Raw genomic sequence first — 20,304 nt, 5'->3', positions numbered from 1 at the left:
TTTTTTTTTTTTTTTATGAAAACCCCAAACACGAAAGGTATCAAAACGTATAGTACTTAGTACCGTGCATGGGTTGAAGGAGAAGTATGGGGGGAGGGGGATGCCGGAAACTTTGCTCTAGAGACTAAACATGGGTTTCACCACTTCAAGCCTCCAATAAGCAAAGTGGTGGTATTTCACCGGTTGATGAAAGTCATCTACCACCTGATATACAATAATTTTGATGTTTTCATTATACAATAATTTTAGTTCCTGCTTTAAGTAAAGCAGACACTAAAATTATGGCTTTAAGAAGGATTGAGTAAACTAAAGCCGATGGTATTCTTACTCTTTCTCAGATGACACTTCCAAGGAGACATATTTTTAAATCAAGCAACAAATGATGTAGGTATTTTTATTATTATTATTATTTTTTTTTTTTTTGGATGACATTGGTTAAGCTTGCTCCATGCATCAGTTGCTACTAAACTCTAAAATAAGTTTATTTCATTTCATAATGGTATACATTATTGTCACAAGAGTAGATCTACATCAAAAGTTTTACAGATTCAGATTTATAAAAGTTGGCAGGTATGAAATTAGTCCTCTTCATAACTGTATAGCAACCCTAAATCGAAATGGCTAACAACACTGCTTTCCCTATCACCTTCCTCATTATGGCAAGACAAATTCAGGTGCCATTTCTGGAAATGATTTTGCCTGGGTGCAATGTATTACAAAAGACAGCTAGTTAGATCCCAAGCAGACTCCATTACGTACAAAAAGGTTATGTCTTGCATGTGGTTGACTTTAATATTGTGCATAATTCATTCTTAACTCATAAACATTTTAGTGTATCACTGTTGAATGATACTGTCAACAACTGGATCACTTAAACCAAGCTTAATTGAATTGTATTGGCAAATCAATCATAATGTTTCTCTTGATAATGCCAAACCCAATGTTGGAAGAATAACATGAGTTAAAAAAAAAAAAACTATCCCTTCAGTGAGATTGTTCTTACACAACATAACCTCAAAACCCTGCTTCATACGATTATCATTTATTCAAATGTTTTTATTACTTTATATAGAAAGAGGTACGGCAGTACTATATAGTTAAAACTTCTCTTAGAAATAGAGAATGGTAGAACTATATCTTGAATGACATAGATGCCACACCTTAGTGGTCATACACAAGGATACAGAAGTACATGCTGTCAAGTGACTGTGGTTTAAACTTGTGTGACTATTAAATACAGTGGGATTCTTGTATTCTGCCTAATTTGTGTGAACTTCTGTGACTTTATTGTAGTTATCTCAGAGTGTAAACTGAAAATTTATTTCATTCATTATCATCAGTCCTTTGTTGCTTCTAAAAAAATTACATTATGCTCTTTCCAAGGTGACAGGAAACTATTTGTATAATTTGTTATTTCAAGCAATATCTCAAGAAAAATTTTTACAGTTGGTTTCCATGTTTAGGGAGAAGATAATTAAAGAAATACTGGCATGGAATGAAACTACCAACTTACTGGAGTATAGAGTCAAATATGTGTATGTTTTTGATGAAGAGAAGTCTGCTGGCAATGAAAATGATACTGTGTACACATTAAATATGCCACTTGCTGTAAGTATAACTTTATTATTACTAAATTAGAGGGCATGTTTTATGTTCTTAAGATAGTTCTAGTCGGTGTATGAAGTCAAAATATGTGATAGTAAATATGAAAAATACAGTAATTCTTTGACTATACAGGTGATAAATGAAGTCCCTATTCAGAGAGAAAATATCCAGAATCTGTGGTGGTATTGGTGTATGGGAAAAGCTTCTGGAGCTGTTTGATAGTATTTCAGAAGATACTTGTTGATGTTGAACTTGAATTTCTGTACATTATAATTTTTAGGAAATAAGAAAAAGGGGGTAAGCAAAGAAAAAAAAAAGTTAGTTTGTGAATTTAGAGGTGAACTGTGAATGGATGTTTACCAGCTAATGCACAGGTTTGTGTTGGTTTAGAAGAAAGAGGCTGACTTACAGAGTGGAGTAAGTGTGTAGAAATGGGGGTAATTAATTAGCCTGACCCCTCTCTCTCTCTCTCTCTTTCTTAAGTAGAGAGGGTTTTGGGGATACCAAATGATCCACAGATGCTGGAACAGCATCAGTATCTGGAGATGATGGTTTTGGACAGATTGATTTAGAGCTAACAGCTGTTTTAAAAGGAAAGTATTGCCAAGACTGAAAAGGAAGCCCTGTAAGTTTTGATTCAGAGAAAACAATATTTTGTGATATTGTTTCCTCTGATAGCTTCAGAGGGGATTGTATTAAAAGCTTTAATAAAGATTAAGGTATATAATCTGAGTTAGTTTTTGCATACAACTTGAGTACTTCTCATCTTTAACTCATATTCAATAGCATGTCATTCTCTCCAGTTAAATTAGCCCAAGAAATATTTTAATTTGCTGTATTTTCCTTTCCAGAAACTAAAGCATTTACTTGTTCCTTTGATCAGAGTATTTCTTTTGACACTATCTGTTATTGATTCTGCATTGTCAGTTTTTGATGGACTTTGGATCATTGATTGATTTGGCCATTTTACTCTATATGACATGCTGGAATAAATAATAATCACATTCAGAAGTCTAGGCTACATTGCTAATACAAAAATTGATTGCTGTTTTTTTTTTTTTTTTTTTTTTCTTTCCTGCAAAGTATCAGTTTTCATTGTTACTCTTCATAAAAATAATTTATTCAGAACTCAGAAATATCATAGTAATCTTTTTTATTACAATTTCTTTAATAGTCATAGAATTTTGATATAGATTTATTTTGCTTCATCTATTTAATGTATTTTTGTAGTGATTTTATTCTAATTTTAATCAAACAATTCTTGTGTTCTTGTATCGCAGCAAAAATTCTATTTGAATAATTTTCAAACAAACAATTTTAATATTAAACATGTTATTTCTAGTGAAACAATTTATTTTTTTCAGTAGAATTAATAAAACAGTACTAATTTCATGTTTATATTTTGTCTATAATCTTTTCCATTATAAGCGCATGAAATATTAAAGTGTGTGTGTATATATATATTTATTTTTTTGAGGTGTCTACTATGAGATATAGTGTGAGCAGTCAACAAAAGTTGCAAGAACTCTTGTGCTGTACTTCACAGGTGTTTTTGCAATTACTCTTGAAACTAGAAAATTTCACTTCAGAAACTGGTCTAGTAAAACTGTGTGTATATTTAGGAAGGTAGAGAAAGTTTCAGCCATTAACTTTGAACCAGAAATTTGGTGCTGCACCTGAGAGGTGCAACATGAGCAGTGCTGATTTATGAATGTTAATGACTGGCCTATCTAGCTGAGTTCTAAGTTGTTATTAAACTAGTGCCTCCAGGTATGGTCAGTGTTTATTTTTGTCATTTTTAACATTTATATTATTTGACTGTCACTTTTTTAAATGTATTTAGACTGTTGTATCAACTAAAGATAATTAAAAAAATTAGATAGGGAAAAGGAAACACCTGTGAAAACCAGACCTCACAACATGTGAGGTATAGTTTTTACAGAAAATGTGGTATCTTTTGACGTTGATGGAAGCCAAAGAATTCTGTGTCAACTGTATAGGGCAGGGGTGAGCACGCATGAGGTCAATGAGAGCTGCATTCCAGTTTTTCATATATTATATTAATTATAAAGAGCCACGCTATAGTTACATAGTATTAAATACACAAATTCAAATTTAATTAATATGATTACATATTCTACACAAGTTTTAAGTGCTATGTAAAGTATACATATATAAGAAAATATAATTAAGAGAAAGAAAATACAAAATAATTATTTCAAAATTTTAATAATAAAAATAAAATATAATAAAAATGCATTAATAAAAAGTATAACATTAAACGAAGACCTTTGGTCAAATCTTTGAAATTTGGCATAAAATTTGTTAAAGCTGTTCGCAGCAATTCAGTGAGATAATGATTGGTCAACTGTGAACGATATTTCGACTTCACGAACTTCATTGTGGAGTACAAAGATTCACAGCAATATGTTGTACCAAAAATTGAAATTAGACGGCAAGCAGCTTTCTTTAAATGTGGATATTTTGATTCTGGCACGAGTTTCCAAAATTCAATTATAGAAGTAGATTTGTGCTGCATTTGCAATGCCTGATCACCTTTCATCTCTAATAACTCCAATTCCCCAGCCGCTTTTTCAACAAGTATTATTTCAGAAATTGGAAATCCATCTTCAATAATATCACAAATAAATGGGTTCACAAAATATGCAAATGTAGATTTCAAATATTCAAACTTATGTTTGAAATCTGCTTGCAATTCTTCCAATTTTTCTTTGTATTCGTCTAACTTTTCTTCTTTGATATTAATTATATTTACTTTTACTCGTGGAAAATAATTAAATATTTTGTTCTTAAGATTGTACACAAAAAGCCGAAGTTTAGCTTCAAAACTAAATACAGTTTGTGACAAATCAATAATAATTTTTTCCTTTCCTTGTAAAGCCAAATTAAGTGTTTGTAAATGTTCTATAATATCTGTAAGGAACATTAAGTCAGAAAGCCAAGTTTCATTTTCTAATTCTGGGTATTTTTTTCCTTTTTCTTTTGTAAATGTTTTAATAGGATTTAGGAGTTCCACAAAATGGCTCAAAACATTGAAAGTTGACGGCCATCTTACAACACACCATAGGGATAAACCACTGGGCAATTCATCTGTTTCGTCATTCACTCGAACTCTTCTAAAAAGTTCTTAAATTGACGATGTGTTTTGGCATTTGTTCTAATTAAATTCACACATTTTCGTATTTGAAGTACTTCGCTATGAGATGCTCGCGGTGAATTATGCAGTGAAGAGGTAAGAAACGTGGAATTTTAGGATCGTTGTTTAAAAGACCAATGAGATCTTGGTTTTTCCCTATCATTGCAGGCGCTCCGTCAGTCGCAACACTTACAAGTTTATCACGAGGCAATTCAAATCTGTTCGTTACTTCATCAAGCGCATTTCTAACATCGATACCGCAAGTTGTTTCGATAAGAGCTACTAGGTCTAACATTTCTTCCTTCACATTTACGTCTGCAGATACATAGCGGACAAAAACGGCCAATTGTGGAACATCCTGAATGTCTGTAGACTCGTCGAGAGCTAAACTAAATGCTGTACAATTTTTCAAATCACACATCAAACTATTTTCAACAATTTTTACTAATTGCACCAATACGACGCTCAGTTGTACGGCGTGACATAGGAACCTGTGCGATCAATTTATGCAGTTTTGTATTATCTGGATCCAAAACTTTAACCACTTCTTCCAAGTTTCTTTTAATAAATTCTCCTTCTCCATATGGACGTTTGGCACGAGCAATATTCGAAGCTATCAAAAAACTAGCTTCGTTTGCTCTGTCATCTTTGCGAATAAAAGAAGACAAGAATCCTTGTTGCTTATGAAGACCAGATTGCAAGGACTTAAGTTTCTCTGTTCACAATTTTGAATTGAGTTGAAAAGTGGGGTTGACTTATTTCGTAATGTCGACGTAAATTGCTTACTTTGTAGTTTGAAATTGTAACTTTACAAATAAGACACAACGACTTTCCATTATTGTCAATAAAAGCAAAATTTTCTATCCATTCTTCTTGAAAGATTCTGTTTTTTTGTTTGTATTTTCGTTTTTTGATATTTCCTGAGGTCATGTTATCAAAATTTTAAATAAATTTAATTTCAGAGTCTGAAATTGAAACTCTTATGGGAGGTTTGGTCACATTTTCTACCCACTCCCGGTGTGGTGTTGCACAAGTCTGCTGATGGCGCCAGCAGTGTAAATGCGCATGGATTTATTTATAATCAAAATAAAAATAGCAAAATATCTAAACATAAAAAAAAAATAAACACAACATAAAATCCGTATAACAAAATATTAGTTACTTAGTTAATTTAACAAGATTCAGTGAAAAAAGTTCTGAAATAATAATAAAAAAAAAAAAACGCATTTAAATTTTCAATGGGAGCCGCACTTAACTCAACAAAGAGCCGCATTTACCCACCGTTGGTATAGGGTATATATTGTGATGGAGCATTCAACTATCAGTTTAGAGATCAGGATGTTTCTGGCTGATATATTCTTCAAGTCTTAGCACAGAAGTGTAATTCTGGATAGAAATTGTTGCATGGGTTGGCGTAACATGCTGGTATTCTGTTCCATACTATTCAAAAGTTATGACCATAACTTGACCAGTTGATAGTATCACCTTTTCTTTTGGCATTAAAGAAGTTAAAAAAATTTCATGTGGAGCTCTGCTGTTTGCTTTCTTGTAGTGGTATAACCATTGCAAGGCAACCTTTGTGATGAAATCCCTACCACCTTTGGTGGCCATTTTTTACAACTCTAAACAAATCTTGGTGTGTAGTGTTTTGGTTCTGGTATCAGCAATCTCAACATGCATAGGTAAGTGATTGTATACTGTGATATGCATACTACCCAAAGAAATATTCGTGGTATCAGCAAGGTTCCTTAAAGTCATGCAGCAATTTGTACTAACTGATCAAAACAATAACAACATCAGTGTTTTGATTGGTGACTGGAAATATTTGAACTGGATTGCTATCCTTTATTGTTGACTCATGTCTGTTTGTAAATTGTTTTAACCACCATCTGGCTGTGATATAGAGAAGTGCAGGTTCTCCGTAGGTTTCCTATAATGTGTAATGAACTTTCATACAATTTTTTTAAATGGTAGCAAAATTTGAGATGAGTGTTGTTCTTTGTGTATACCGTCCTACCAAAAATCGATTTCAGGAAATCGTGTGAACTAAACATTTTGTCCTATAAAACTGATCAGCCCAGAGTTCATCTCAAATGTGTACAATGATCACACTAAAAGAACTAACAGTTTCAGAGAGGAATGATCGATGATTGTCATGTGAGAAAAATATCTGTGCCTGTTCGGGTATTTTTCAGGAATTAAACGTTCCGAAGTTAATAATTGACAATGTGCTGAAGAATGGCACTAGTTCCATTGAATGCAAGAAATAACTAGGTAGTGTAAATACTGCCAGGAGCCAACTGAATTTGGAGCTGCAAGTGGCCACAGGGAAATGTATAGTGCTTTCACAGCATATAGAGAATGGCATGCCATGAATTTTCATGAAGGAGTTGCAGCCCAAAAGCTTTTTAAAACAAAAATAAACACACCATTGATTAGTATGGTGTAAGTCATGTTACTCTCTCATGCTTCCAGTCTTGTTGATGTACTTGAATATGGAGAATGCTTACTACCATAGCATGCCTTCCCAACTGTTAAGTTTGGAGCAGGAAGGGGCATAGTCTGAGGGTGTTTCTCATAGTATGGCCTAGGTCCACTAATCATATTTCATAGAATCACAACTGCTGTGTTCTACATTGATGTTCTGGACAATTCTGTGGATTCTACATTGTTGCACTTTTATGGAAATGGCTCTTGCCCAATCCAACTGAACATCATTGGAATGAATTGAAATGCAGAATTAGGAGAAGGTCGGATGGCCCTCTTCATTAACCCAGAGCCAGTCCCACAGGATCTTCGAGACCACATACAGTTTTGTTGATTTTATACTCTTCATCTACTCAGTCTGCAGAGGTGTTTTCCTTGGTTTCTCCTTTGAAAATTCCAGAAATCTATTAGCTATTGTGCAGATAGGAAAAATTCAGCATCAAGTTAAACCTACTCTCAATAATTATATGCATGTGCTGAAAAGCAAGAATTTAAAATTAGTGGTATCCATCGTCTCCAGTGGTGTGCTTCAATAATTGGATGTGGGTTTTGTTTAAGAAAAATAATTAAAATGTTTTTTGTTATACAACAGATTTTTCACAGTTGTGTTCATAATACTTTGAAAATAAAAGTGGCATTAAAAAGCAAACAATTTTGAATTATTTCATGCTGATTTTTAAAGTTATTAATGGGTTTACTTTTTCTGAGTGCACACATGATCTTCAAAGAACACTGGCACAACAGTTACAGGTTTAAGGATCTCATGAATACTTTAAAAGAGGAATGGAGCACAATAATACTAGATTTATACCACAAATTAGTAGAAAATCTTGTTTAATTTTTGAACGATCCTGTTATGTCCATATTTTTGTCATTACTGTTTTTTTCTCTTTTCAGATTATTCCTGCAGCTGTAAACAAAAGAAATATTCCTTTAAAAAAGGCTGTTAAACAATGCTTCCTTCAAAGTTTGTTAAAAAAAGACTTAATTGTAAAATATTCTATTAAATATTTGGTTTTTGATGGAAAGTCAGACCAATTGAAACAGCTGAATAACTTTTTATGCAATCTCATTATTTCTCATATTAAGAAAGAATTATCAAAAATGAACTTCTTGGTAAGTCTGAAATTACTTAACGATGATTTTTTATATATATATATATATATACATGGGCATCCACAGAAAATTTTCCAGGGGGGGAGGGCAAGCTTGGAGACACATAATTACATCAATAAATTTTTATTTAATATTTTTGGTTTTTTTTTCACAAGTAGATTATAGAATACAAAAACACAATATAAAGGAAACAACAGTTAATATGTATATTTATTAATAATTTCAATAATCACGTATTGTATAAGAATTGAATTCTCTGTCTATCGCTTGCAAATCTATTGATGACATTTTCAATACATTTTTCTTTACCGCTTCCACTTTTAGTTTCTTAGAAGAGGAAGCATTAATAAAATTTTAAGGCAGAAGTGTCCCATGGTTGAAGGTGTACGTCACTTTTACGATTAGAATTTGTGGAATTTTTTACTTGATCCCATCTGCGGACACCCATGTGTGTGTGTGTGTGTGTGTGTATATATATCAGTACTTCAACTGATATTCCACAAATATTGTCTATGTATTCTCCATTAAAATTAGCACTTATCTATATTTTGATAGTTTTATGCACTTTAAAACAATAGAAGGTATATGTGATATATCTATACTAAAAGATATTTTTGTGATGTAATTAATTTGAATTATTTTGTTTTTAGTGAAGTACCTTTTTTATTAAAAGGCAAAGCAAACTCCATTGTAGAGAAAATATAATGTGCATAAGATGAAGTATCCTATGAAATGCCAGCAGGCAGTCGATTGAAGTTAATGATGAAAGATTGCAGGAAACTGCATGGCACTGTGCTTACCTGTTAACCCCTGAAATATAATTACAGTAACATGATCAAATTCTAAGTACTAAAACTTAGCTTAAACAAAAGCAGAACTTAACACCAATGCATTAAAACAGAAAGACAGTTAAGAACAGTATATCAGTCATATATATATAAAAAAAAAAAATTTCATTTATACTCCAGCATGACCACCAGGTCAGTGGAGTTTACAATAAATCAATCAATCAATACAAACATTAATTGTATTTAGCAGTAGTGGGTTTAAACCCCGGTCCACTCGAAGAGTGTGTGCTACTGCACTCTCACTCCTGACCACTCGGCTATGTCAGGCCTATGAATGCCACCACCCAAAAGCTTAATAATGCTTCTTTCAGAAGGTGGCATTCACATAGGTGAATTGCTGTCATGCAGCGTTTTATTTTTGACAAACACCCAATTATCAAAACTGATGAATGGATACTAAATGAGCACAGATAGAAGTAACTTCAGAAATGACAAGAAATTGACCTCACCCAGCATTCCACTGAGTAATATTTAAAGTACTGCCTTGTGATGATTTGATTTAGTAATAAATGTTTTTGAAGGTATAATTTGCATTGATTTTAACATTTCACTGTGTTCAAAGAGAATGTGTGTTAATAGTTAGTACTATGTTTGTATATTTAGTATACAACTGCAACACATATATGCAAAGTAGTCTTTTTACCTTACCTAGTGGTATGACTTGTGATTGACTTGTCTTTGATATTTGTGAATTGCAGAATGGTACTTAGGTTGGTTATAAAGAGCTAATGTATCGATTTTAAGTTTTGGTACCTAGAAGTTATGATTTGATTAGTGTTAACCTGATCACATTTCTGTGAAACCTCTGGCTTTGAAGGTATGAAGGGTAAATTTCTCTATGTATGTTTGTCTTATAAGCAGTAAGGATCCTCTTTCCCTCCTTATTATTAAAGGCAAAACATGTTATATTCAATAATGTTGACTTATGAATGGTAGCAAAATTTGGATGGGGAATAAATGAAGGTATGAAGGGTAAATTTCTCTATGTATGTTTGTCTCACAAGCAGAAAGGGTCCTCTTTCCCTCTCCCTCCTTTATTATTAAAGGCAAAATATGTTATATTCAAATAATGTTGATTTATTAACTGCAGTGTGATTAATTGCAGTGTGACATTGGAGGCAAATTGCTGCTATGGATAAAGGGGTGGTTGAGGAGGAGAAGACAGAGAGTGGTAATCAATGGACACTGCTCATCGTGGACTAATGTTATTAGTGGAGTCCCTCAGGGCTCAGTGTTGGGTCCATTATTGTTTTCTGTATTTATAAATGATATTGATGATGGTATATCAAGCTTAATGTCCAAGTTTGCAGACGATACAAAGGTTGGCAGGGTTGTCAAGGACACTACTGACACTATGCTACTGCAACAGGATCTGGAAAGGTTGAGCAGATGGACTGAGAGGTGGCAAATGAAGTTTAACATTGACAAATGTAAAGTGCTACACATGGGAAACAGCAACCCCAGAGCAACGTATCAACTCTGTGGTACTACACTGACAGTGGTAGAGAATGAAAGGGACTTGGGGGTGGTTGTGCAGGCAGATATGAAGTTCTCTGAGCAGTGCAGATGGGCTGCAAGAGTAGCTCATGGAGTATTGTCAATGATATACAGGAATTTTTCCAGCAGGGATAAGGAAGTGATTATTCCCTTGTATAAGGCAATGGTCAGGCCACACCTAGAGTACTGTATACAGATCTGGAGGCCTCATTTCAAGAAGGATGTAGAGCTGCTGGAACGAGTACAGAGAAGGGCAACAAGATTAGTGAATGGAACAAAGGAGTGCTCTTACGAAGAAAGGCTTAAGTTTTGCAAATTACAGTGTCTAGAGACTAGGCACCAGCGAGGTGATCTGATAGAGGTGTATAAAGCCTTGAATGGTTTGAGCATGCTCAATGCTGATGGGATTCTTCCTCTAGCTCAGAAGAATCACCTGAGAGGGCATAAATTCAGATTGAGGAAAGACAGATGTAGGATAGACGTGCGGAAATTTGCCTTTAGCCAGTGGGTGGTTGGTTGGTGGAACAGACTTCCATCCCTTGTCGTGGAAGTTGATAGCCTAAATAAGTTTAAGGCTCAGCTGAACAGGTATTTCGAATGAACAGAGGGGTGAAGTGGAAGTGGTTATTTTTTATTTATTTATTTTTTTTGACTGATGCTGCATAAGCTTGCTTTCTTGCATCAAATGCCTCTACTAATGCTAAGTTTCAATACAATTCCAGAGTGTGGTAAAGTCATTTTTAGTGATGAATGTGTTTTGTTCAAAGGAAAACCCTCACTTTTACGAGGATTTAAAACAGTCTTCCTCATGTCATATGGGCTGGTATGGACAGCAAATGGTTGTTCAGAAATTACTTTTTTTGATGCTGTGATTAATCATGACTGGTACCTGGACATGTTAAGGAACTGGTTTGTACCCCTCTTGAATATCTCAATGAGGTGTTACCAAGATGCTGGGATCGGCTGTGGGTCATCTGTGTTGCCAGCTCCCCTTGAATGGATACCTCAAAGCCCTGACCTAACAATATAAATTCATAAAGGATATTGTTGCACAACAATATTATGATACCACTGATGAACCCAAAGAAGCTCTAAGATTTGCTTTAAAACGCTGCACTGCCCAAATGATATGAAGAATGTCCTACAGAACTTGGTGGAAAATTATCCTGTTATGACAATGATGGAGAACATACTGATTTATTTGATTATTAAACCGTTGTTCCATATTTCTTTGTGTATATTGCTATAAATAAACCTTATGTCATAGGAGTTGATTTGTATTTACCAATTTCAAATAGAGGACTTTGTGGCTACCCTGTATATTATGTAGTACAGTATAAGTAATAAAATAAGTTAACAACTAATTCAAAGTATATGAATGATTAATGTTATAATGATCAGCTTGTTACATAGAATAGTAATTTCATCTTTTGTTGGAATTGGCGGTCTTTAAACCACTCATAAATGATCTTATCTAAGTTTGGAAATTTAATTTCATATAGTTCAAAGTTTCCTTTTTGGAATCAGTCTGAATAAAATTTCAGAAACTTTTATTGTTACTTCTTTATGTCACAGACTTATATGCAGAATAAAAGTAACATTACCATGTATCATTTATTTTTAGTATACCACCCAAAAATTTCATTTAAATTTTATTGTACAGGAAAACTAATTTTTGATATACATATTTGTTCTTTGTTACAGAAAAATGATACCTTTCAGGATACATATTTGGTGCATACTGGACTTGCAGACATAGGTCTTTTGAATACAATTAATTCTTGGAATGACCAAGAGTAAGTATATTCAAGAGTAACTTATTTCATAGTAGTAGTGAAAATGTACCGACAATTTTATTCCTTAAATAAAGTAATTATTAAATTAATATTATGAAGTCACATGAACTAAGAATGCCTATGTGAAAATTGATTATATATTGAAAATCCTGGGTTGTTTTATAGCTGTCAGATGGAACTGCTTTTGATAATTTTTAAGAGAAAGCCAAACTATTGGAACCTAAATTAATAAGCTATGTTGGGGAATTTTTACTTCATATGAGTTAATTCATTGCAGACAGTAGTAAATGAGGACTCCACTGGATTTCTTTCATTTCTGTTCTGACACGACAGATCCTCATTAGAGTAACTATTTTTAAAGATATAGTAACAGGTTAAGTATCTATGCTATTAACATCTCATACATAAATTAAAAGGACTTGGCTTTTCTCTGTACCATGGCACTACCTTCATTATACCATAGCTATGACTGAATATAGAAAAATGACTTTTTTTTGTGTGCTCTAATCCTATTAAAGAAAATCAGTTTTGAAGAGGGTACATAAATTAATGGTGTAAGTTCATGTGATATAGTTAGGTAGGGTGAAAAAATACGTCAACCAAACATCTTAGAATGTTTGGTTGACTCAAACTAAAACGAGGAAATTTTCATTTCCTCTTTTTAGTTTGAGTTCTGAATGAAAATTTTCATTATTTCTTAACAAAATAACCTCTGAGAAGACAATTTCCCCATAGCATTCCAAATGTAGCCACTTTAGATCTTTTATATACTTACTAACTGTATAATTACATGTACACCATTATGAATAATTTCTTATATGTATTATTATAATGGAATTTGGTTTATTGGTTCTGAGGAATTTATACATTCCTCAGAACCAATTGAATATGTTGATTTTGAGGAAGAGAGTGAGGACTTGAAAACAACATTCAAAATTGTGCCATGTCTTTTTAGATCCATTTGAGAAGGCGGCTGGAATTTATACACAGAAAATGAGTCGTCCTACAGACACTGAATTTAAAGAAAGTTTGAGAGTGTGATACCCTGTGTCTCTTGTACCCAAGGCACAAGAGATTAAATCCCTAACCTAATGTAATTTCATATGATACAGTTTGTTGGAGAAGATGGGAATCACTTTGGTATGCAGAAATACCTCTTTTTTATACTTTTAATGAGAAACACAAAGTACAAGAATATTTGGCTGGTATGGAAGGGCAGTAGTTGGTTAATGATTAGCATTCCAACTTTTAGGGGGCTGTTAATTAAGTTATTTTCAATATATCTCATTCTTGCGATATATGGCTCAAAATAACTTAAATTTTCAACATTAATGTTTCAATGTTTTTCATGCAGAATTGTTTATGTAAACAAGTAATGAAACAACTGATGAGCACATCATTTTCAGCTTGTCTGAATCAATCCTCCTTCAGCATTTATTCAAGTGATATACAGTATTGTACTTTCTTGTGTGTAATTTTAAAAAATGGCTTAACACCAGCAGTCACAGCCTACAGGTAGTAGCAGTGGAGAAGAAATTTCAAGGATTGAACAGAATTTGGCAAAAGAAAAACGACTATGAGTGACTAGAAAAGGAAGTAGTCTGAAATTGAAATTACCTTGCTAAATGTGTTATAAAAGACACCTTAGAAAGAGATCTATACCTGAAAAAAAAAAAAAATGAAATGGACAAAGCTGTTTGTTGCGATTTTAATTAGCAAAATGCCCAGGGTATTCCTTATTGGCAGACCTATTTTACAAAAGAATTCTGATTTAAAATAATTATTTTAAATCAGAATTCATGTGCACGGAAATTTTGCAGGAAGCAAAGGCTGGCTTGACAGTTTAAAATATGTCACATAATTTACTAGTTTGACAATTTCAAGAGAAACTATCTGCTGACAGTGAATATGAACAAGAATTTGTTTTTAATTTTAGAAAATTTAGTGGGGAAGCAATGCAGACAAAACTGGTCTATCCTAAAGAATGCTTTTTGCCAAAAACTTTAGCATCTTGTGAAGAAGGGTATGCTTTGGGGTACAAGAAGAGCAAAGCAAGAGTCAGCACTGGATCCAGAAATTTGGAGGTCCTCCAAACATAAAGGAAAAAACATTTCTGCTTGCAGCTTCCATTGGACCTTCTTACTGGTAGAGGCTGAATGTGGTGATGGTGCAAAGTACCACTGTGACTGCTCTATGCGAATGTCCTCACAAGCAATTTGGGTTCATGCACTGCCAAAGAATTACAAATATTATAATTCTAAGGTTTATTATATTAAAGTATTATAAACCTTAGCATTTGTTTGGATTGTTCTGTTATAGCATGGTGGCAGTAGCATCTCAAGCATATTGTTGCAGCTTGCAGAAAAATTCCAAAGTGGTATTGTGTTAATTGAAATTTTTAACCTTTTTTTTTTATAACATGTTCTGTTGCTGTGATTGTCACATTAACTGTTGACTAGTGTATGATAAATGAAATTGTCCTGTACAACCAATGATTACTCTCAGATTCAGTTATCTAATGACACATTCTAAATTTAAATAGAGAGTGATTTATAAGCAAAATTGGGTGTGTTTATATTTGTGGTTACAACCCACAAACTGTCAGACTTCTGATGGAATGCAGCTTTTCTTTTGCTAGTACAAGCAAAATTAAGTATCCTTGTTTCATTATTACGTTCTGAATTTTTTTAAGTTTGGGTTATTAATAAGGATTGACAGCTGACTAAACTTTATTAAAATAGGTTAAGAATACATGTAAACAGATGAAATATTTACAGGCAGGGGGGCTCTTTGTCAACTTAATAGTGGATGACACAAAACAGTATAAATAACAGGTGTCATGTGACAGATGAGGCCAGGTAATGAAAAGGATTAGTTATTACTAGACTTGCATTATATGCAAATACATATTGCGGCCATTGTAGTTGTTAGTGCAAATAACAAATATTACAAGCAATACTGCATCTTCCTTAAATTCATAATTTTTATCTCAGAACTATGTGATAAGTCACTGTACTGCAATTAAATTAGCATGGAAAATGTTTTAATGCTATTTGTTCTCATGCTATCAGATTAAATCTATCACAAAACTTATGGAATCATGGTTTGCCAATTATGGAAAAGATTTTACTACAGGTGGCATTGTGTTGTTTGCAACAAGGATATTTCAAGCAAAGAAAAATTTCCAGAGTAGTCACTTTTAACCAAGCCATGTATTTCAAAAGAAGAGAAAAGTTATTTTTCAAAGGATTTGTGTCTTGTTCTAGTAAGAAGCAATATCCCTTTTAATAAGTTAAACAATTGAGCCTTCAAGCAGTTTTGAAAAAATAAAAAAAATTCTATCAATGAGAATCTACCTTGAGAAAGAATTCATTTAGCACTATTTAAATGACATTATTTGTCAAGATATTGGAGAAAACTACGTTTGGATGTTCTTTGACAAAACAAATGACAGACGTTTGAGTTCACTATATTGCACAGTTTATATGTAGAAAATTAGATGTAGATGGATGCAATATCCATATTTACTTGCTTGTAAGGCCCTTGAAAAAGTGAATTACTATACAGTAGCAAGATTTTGTAATGATTCTTTGCATATATTATGGCCAGAGCAAAAGTATCTGCATTTATGTTAGTGATGCCACTTCTGTGTTACCAGTTTTCTATCCAAATCTGATCCATGTTACTTGCTTAGCTCATGGTTGGCAGGGGCAATTCGGGAGAATTTTGGTGAAATAAAAGATTTTGTCAAGAGTGCCTTTGAGAATAGCAACTTACCTGATCCTGTTCTCACAAGATGGGAAACATGGTTACAAGCAGCATTGTTTTATTCTATAAAAGAATTTGTTGATTCCTTGGATAGCATGCATTCACAGCTATTAGTAGTGCTAAGGCAGTGCTTTCTGATTCTTTGGCTAGCTAGAAAACATTTAGTGTTCATCCAGACCCATTTCAGCTGGTTACCTAGTTGTATAACCGAACTTGGCCAGCCTCATTAGCTGAGTGGTCAGGAGCGGGGAGTGCAGTAGCACACACTCTTTGAGTAGACTGGGGGTTAATGCGCCTGACTGCTAAATACGGTTGATCTGCCAACCCGCACTGGACCAGTGTGGCAGATTATGGTCCATTTCCCTCAGCATAAATTGTTGAGGAGGCTTCCATCCTGCAGTGGGTTGATTGATAATGGCTGCAGTTTACCTTTTTTTTTATAACTGAACTTGAACCAAGGGCTTTCTTTGAGCAGTGCAATTGGAGAAATGGAAAGAGTTGAATTGCAAATTTCAACTGTGCCTGGGAGGCATAGGAGAAGAAATAAAGAGAAAATAATGTTTTAGAAAAGAACTGAGGATTTCACACTTTAATTAAAATAGATGAATTCATAAATGGGGGAAAGGAAATGGAAGTTCATTTTAAGGTTTCAAAAGCTCACATATTTATGTACAGTCCAGTCACTTCCATAGAGGTAGAAAGGTCATTCTTTGTGCATAAAATAATCTTGGACAATTAGCACCACAAATTTATAATGGGCCACTTTGAAAAATATATTATTGTGTATTGTAACAAAAATTATTCCAGGTGTGAGTTTGAAAGATATCTTTTCATAACCTGTTTTATACAAAGAAATTGTGGTTCAATTCACTGTAAAAGTTTTGTTGTATTTTAGTGCATATAATCTGATGTCTAGTTATTACTTAGGTGCCATACTTCACAGTTGTGTTCAGCAACACCAGCTTAATAAGTTGAAGATATCTGAAGGAAAGTTCTCATTTTGTCTGCTTCCTCCAGAATTCTAGGTTCATATACATTCTTAAGCCTCCTAATCTTCAGAAACTAATACATATTGCTAGTAAGGCTGTCTTTTGAGGCATGTTAGCTGGTCAAATTAAAAGCTTATATGCTTGATTTCAAGAAACTTGTCTGTACTATATCTAATGTCACACTTGACTGCTTTTTATTTTTTTGTCTAGTGTTTCTAAACTAATAGTTTCAATTTGGGATAAATAAATAACAATAGAGATTTAATATATATAGTGCTAATTTTTTTTTTTATGAAAACCCCAAACACAAGAGGTATTGGAACCTATAGTATTTAGTACCGTGCTTGGGTTGGAGGTTGAGAAGACGAAAGAAGATATTTGTTGACATTAGACTGTAATTTTCAGGAAATATGTATGAAGGAAGGTTCTTCCAGAAAATGGCAGTTGAATGAATAAACGAGGAAGATGAAAAGTTGGTTCTGTGAGTTTGAAGTTGGACAGTAAATGGCTGGTGGTGGCACGTGTTCAGACTGTTTTGAAAGAGAGAGAGCGCAAATTCAGAAGAACAGTGCCCATGGAAGTATGTGTAGAAAAGGCATGCAGCAGAAACAGTACATCTATGAGACAGCGAGTGGAGAGACTCTATTAGAAATGAGTCATTAATTAACCTAACTGCCCTCTTCTGAATGGAATCTAGGAGCCTGAGAGAGGTTTTGGGGGCACCACCCCAGATGTGAGAACAATATTCCACGGTAGGGCGGATTTGTGATTTGTACAGAGCGAACAGCTATTTGAAAGAAAAGTAACGCCGAGAGAAAACCAAGTTTTTTTTTAGATGCAGAGGAAGCAATATTTGTAATGTGCTTGTGCCAAGAGAAATTAGAAGTCAGGGTAATCCCCAAATGAGATATTTTGCCTAGAAATCTGTCACCAAAAATGAGCAGAAGAATAGAAATCAACTAAGTTGTCTTTGCCCCACTGGAGAATTACCTGGAGATTGGCATTTAAGGAATTGGTAGCATATATTTGAGAAGGTGAACCTGATTGAGCAGGGCAAGGTTTCTCAAACTGGAAAGTGGAATGCAATGTGCTGTCATCGGCAAAACTATGGAATAGGATTTCCAGTCAATGGAAAAAGGTCATTAATATACAAGAGGAAAAGAACTGAACCTTGGGGGACACCAGCATTAGTGGAGAAGTTAGAAGACAGCGAACCATTCACCATCAGTGAGCGATTAGAAAGAAAACTAGATAACCAATTACAAAAAACAGTTGGCAAACCATAAGATGGAAACTTTCGTTGATTGTACGGAATGTTTGTAGTTAGTTTAAGAATGAGCGGTTAATTGATTTCTCCATTACTTTAGAAAGATTAGAAGTTTTTTTTTTTTTTTTATGAAAATCCCAAACACGAAAGGTATCAAAACCTATAGTACTTAGTACCGTGCATGGGTTGAAGGAGAAGTATGGGGAGAGGGGGATGCCGGAAACTTTGCTCTAGAGACTAAACATGGGTTTCACCACTTCAGGCCTCCAATAAGCAAAGTGGTGGTATTTCACCGGTTGATGAAAGTCATCTACCACCTATCAAAGTAATTCCAATGGGAGGGATTTGTCACCCTTTTTAGGAACTGGCTGTATATGGGCAAATTTTCAAGCAGAAGGAAAAACACCTTTTGGAATAAGAAAGTGGCAAAGAACAGGAGTAAGTTCAGGAGCATAGGGTTTGAGAAGAAGTGGAGAAATACCATCAGGACCTGGTGCTTTCTGAGCATCAAGTTTCGTCAAAATCCTTCTGACATCCTTTTGACAGAAGACCACAAGAGGCATTGAATAATCAAACATATTGGGAATGGTGGGAGGTGTTTTACCAAGATCATTAATACATGAGTTGGAAGAAAAATGGGATGCCAGCAGGTCAGGTTTATCCTCGGCTGAAGTGACAACAGAACCATCTGGTTTTGACAGAGGTGGGCAAAAGTCACGGCCAATAGCTTTGGCAAGAGACCAGAAATACTTGCCCTAATGGTAGCCAAGCATTCTTGTGCTTTGCTACCATTAGGGCAAGAAGCAAGTTTTCTATTCTTAGCCTGATTAATAATTATTTTATAATTGTTGCGATCTTTGGTGTAGGCAGAAAATGAAACTGAAGAATTGGAAACAAGCCAATTATGATATGCAACATTCTTCTTTTGAACAGCCTTAGCACGTTTATTGGCAAATCAAGGTTTAGAAAAAGGACGAGATTTTAAAGTGGAGTGTGGAATAAAGGATTCCATTCCTACAAGAATAATTTCACCGACACGATCTGAGCAAACTTTGACATCAGAAGTTTTGAAACAATAATCTGACCAAGGAAAAGAACAAAAGAAATCTCGCAAGATGACCTGCGAGATTTCTTTTGAGAGCATGTTGGATACCCTCAATTTTAATCGCACATATATATTAAAAAAAAACTATACAGAGGAATTAAATAATTACGTAATGGCCAAAAATAGATAACAGCTACCAATATCATTTGCATGATAGAAAGGAATTATCCTCCATAATGGATACTTTACATGACACTTCAAAAGATTGCATTTATATGAAAATTTACTATTAAAAAGATGCAAAATTAATAATCCAGTTTAAATAATGACTCAAAGATTAAATGCATCTGTATTTTCAGGAAGCTTTCATTTTGGGATGGTGAATACTGCAATATGATTAATGGAACAGGTTAGTGAAACAAATTTAATTTTATTTGCTAAATTTTTCCTTTGAGTAAAATCACAAGTGAGTCAGCACAAAACACAGATTCAGTAATAATTATTTAAGGATGAAATAATGCATTAGCAGAGGCATATGATGCAAGAAAACAAGCTTATACAGCATCTGCCAAAAAAAAAAAAAAAACCTTCCCATTTCACCCATCCATTCGCTCCAAAAGTTTCTTTGAATTTATTTAAGCTATTAACTTCCACAACAACAGATGGAAGTTTGTTCCAGCAATCAACTACCCACTGTCTTTCGTCAATTCCAGTAAATGCCCCCTCAGT

The 20,304-nt window shown here is 33.9% G+C and overlaps 1 protein-coding gene across 1 annotated transcript in view; it reads left to right on the top strand.

Moving 5' to 3' along the window:
- Positions 1 to 20,304, top strand: part of LOC150090891 (lysosome membrane protein 2-like) — a 101,189-nt gene that overhangs the window by 64,989 nt on the left and 15,896 nt on the right. The window contains exons 4-7 of the mRNA XM_090376335.1: positions 1,464 to 1,608; positions 8,147 to 8,365; positions 12,415 to 12,506; positions 19,935 to 19,984. Coding sequence (XP_090232461.1) covers positions 1,464 to 1,608; positions 8,147 to 8,365; positions 12,415 to 12,506; positions 19,935 to 19,984 — 506 coding nt within the window. The remainder of the gene's footprint in view (positions 1 to 1,463; positions 1,609 to 8,146; positions 8,366 to 12,414; positions 12,507 to 19,934; positions 19,985 to 20,304) is intronic.

The sequence above is a fragment of the Mastigoproctus giganteus genome, chromosome 1, assembly GCF_048544385.1.
Source record: "Mastigoproctus giganteus isolate SK-2022 chromosome 1, ASM4854438v1, whole genome shotgun sequence".
Classification (NCBI taxonomy): Eukaryota; Metazoa; Arthropoda; class Arachnida; order Uropygi; family Thelyphonidae; genus Mastigoproctus; species Mastigoproctus giganteus.
The sequence above is the reverse complement of the archived record's forward strand: the minus strand, read 5'-3'. Positions and strand labels throughout refer to the sequence as shown.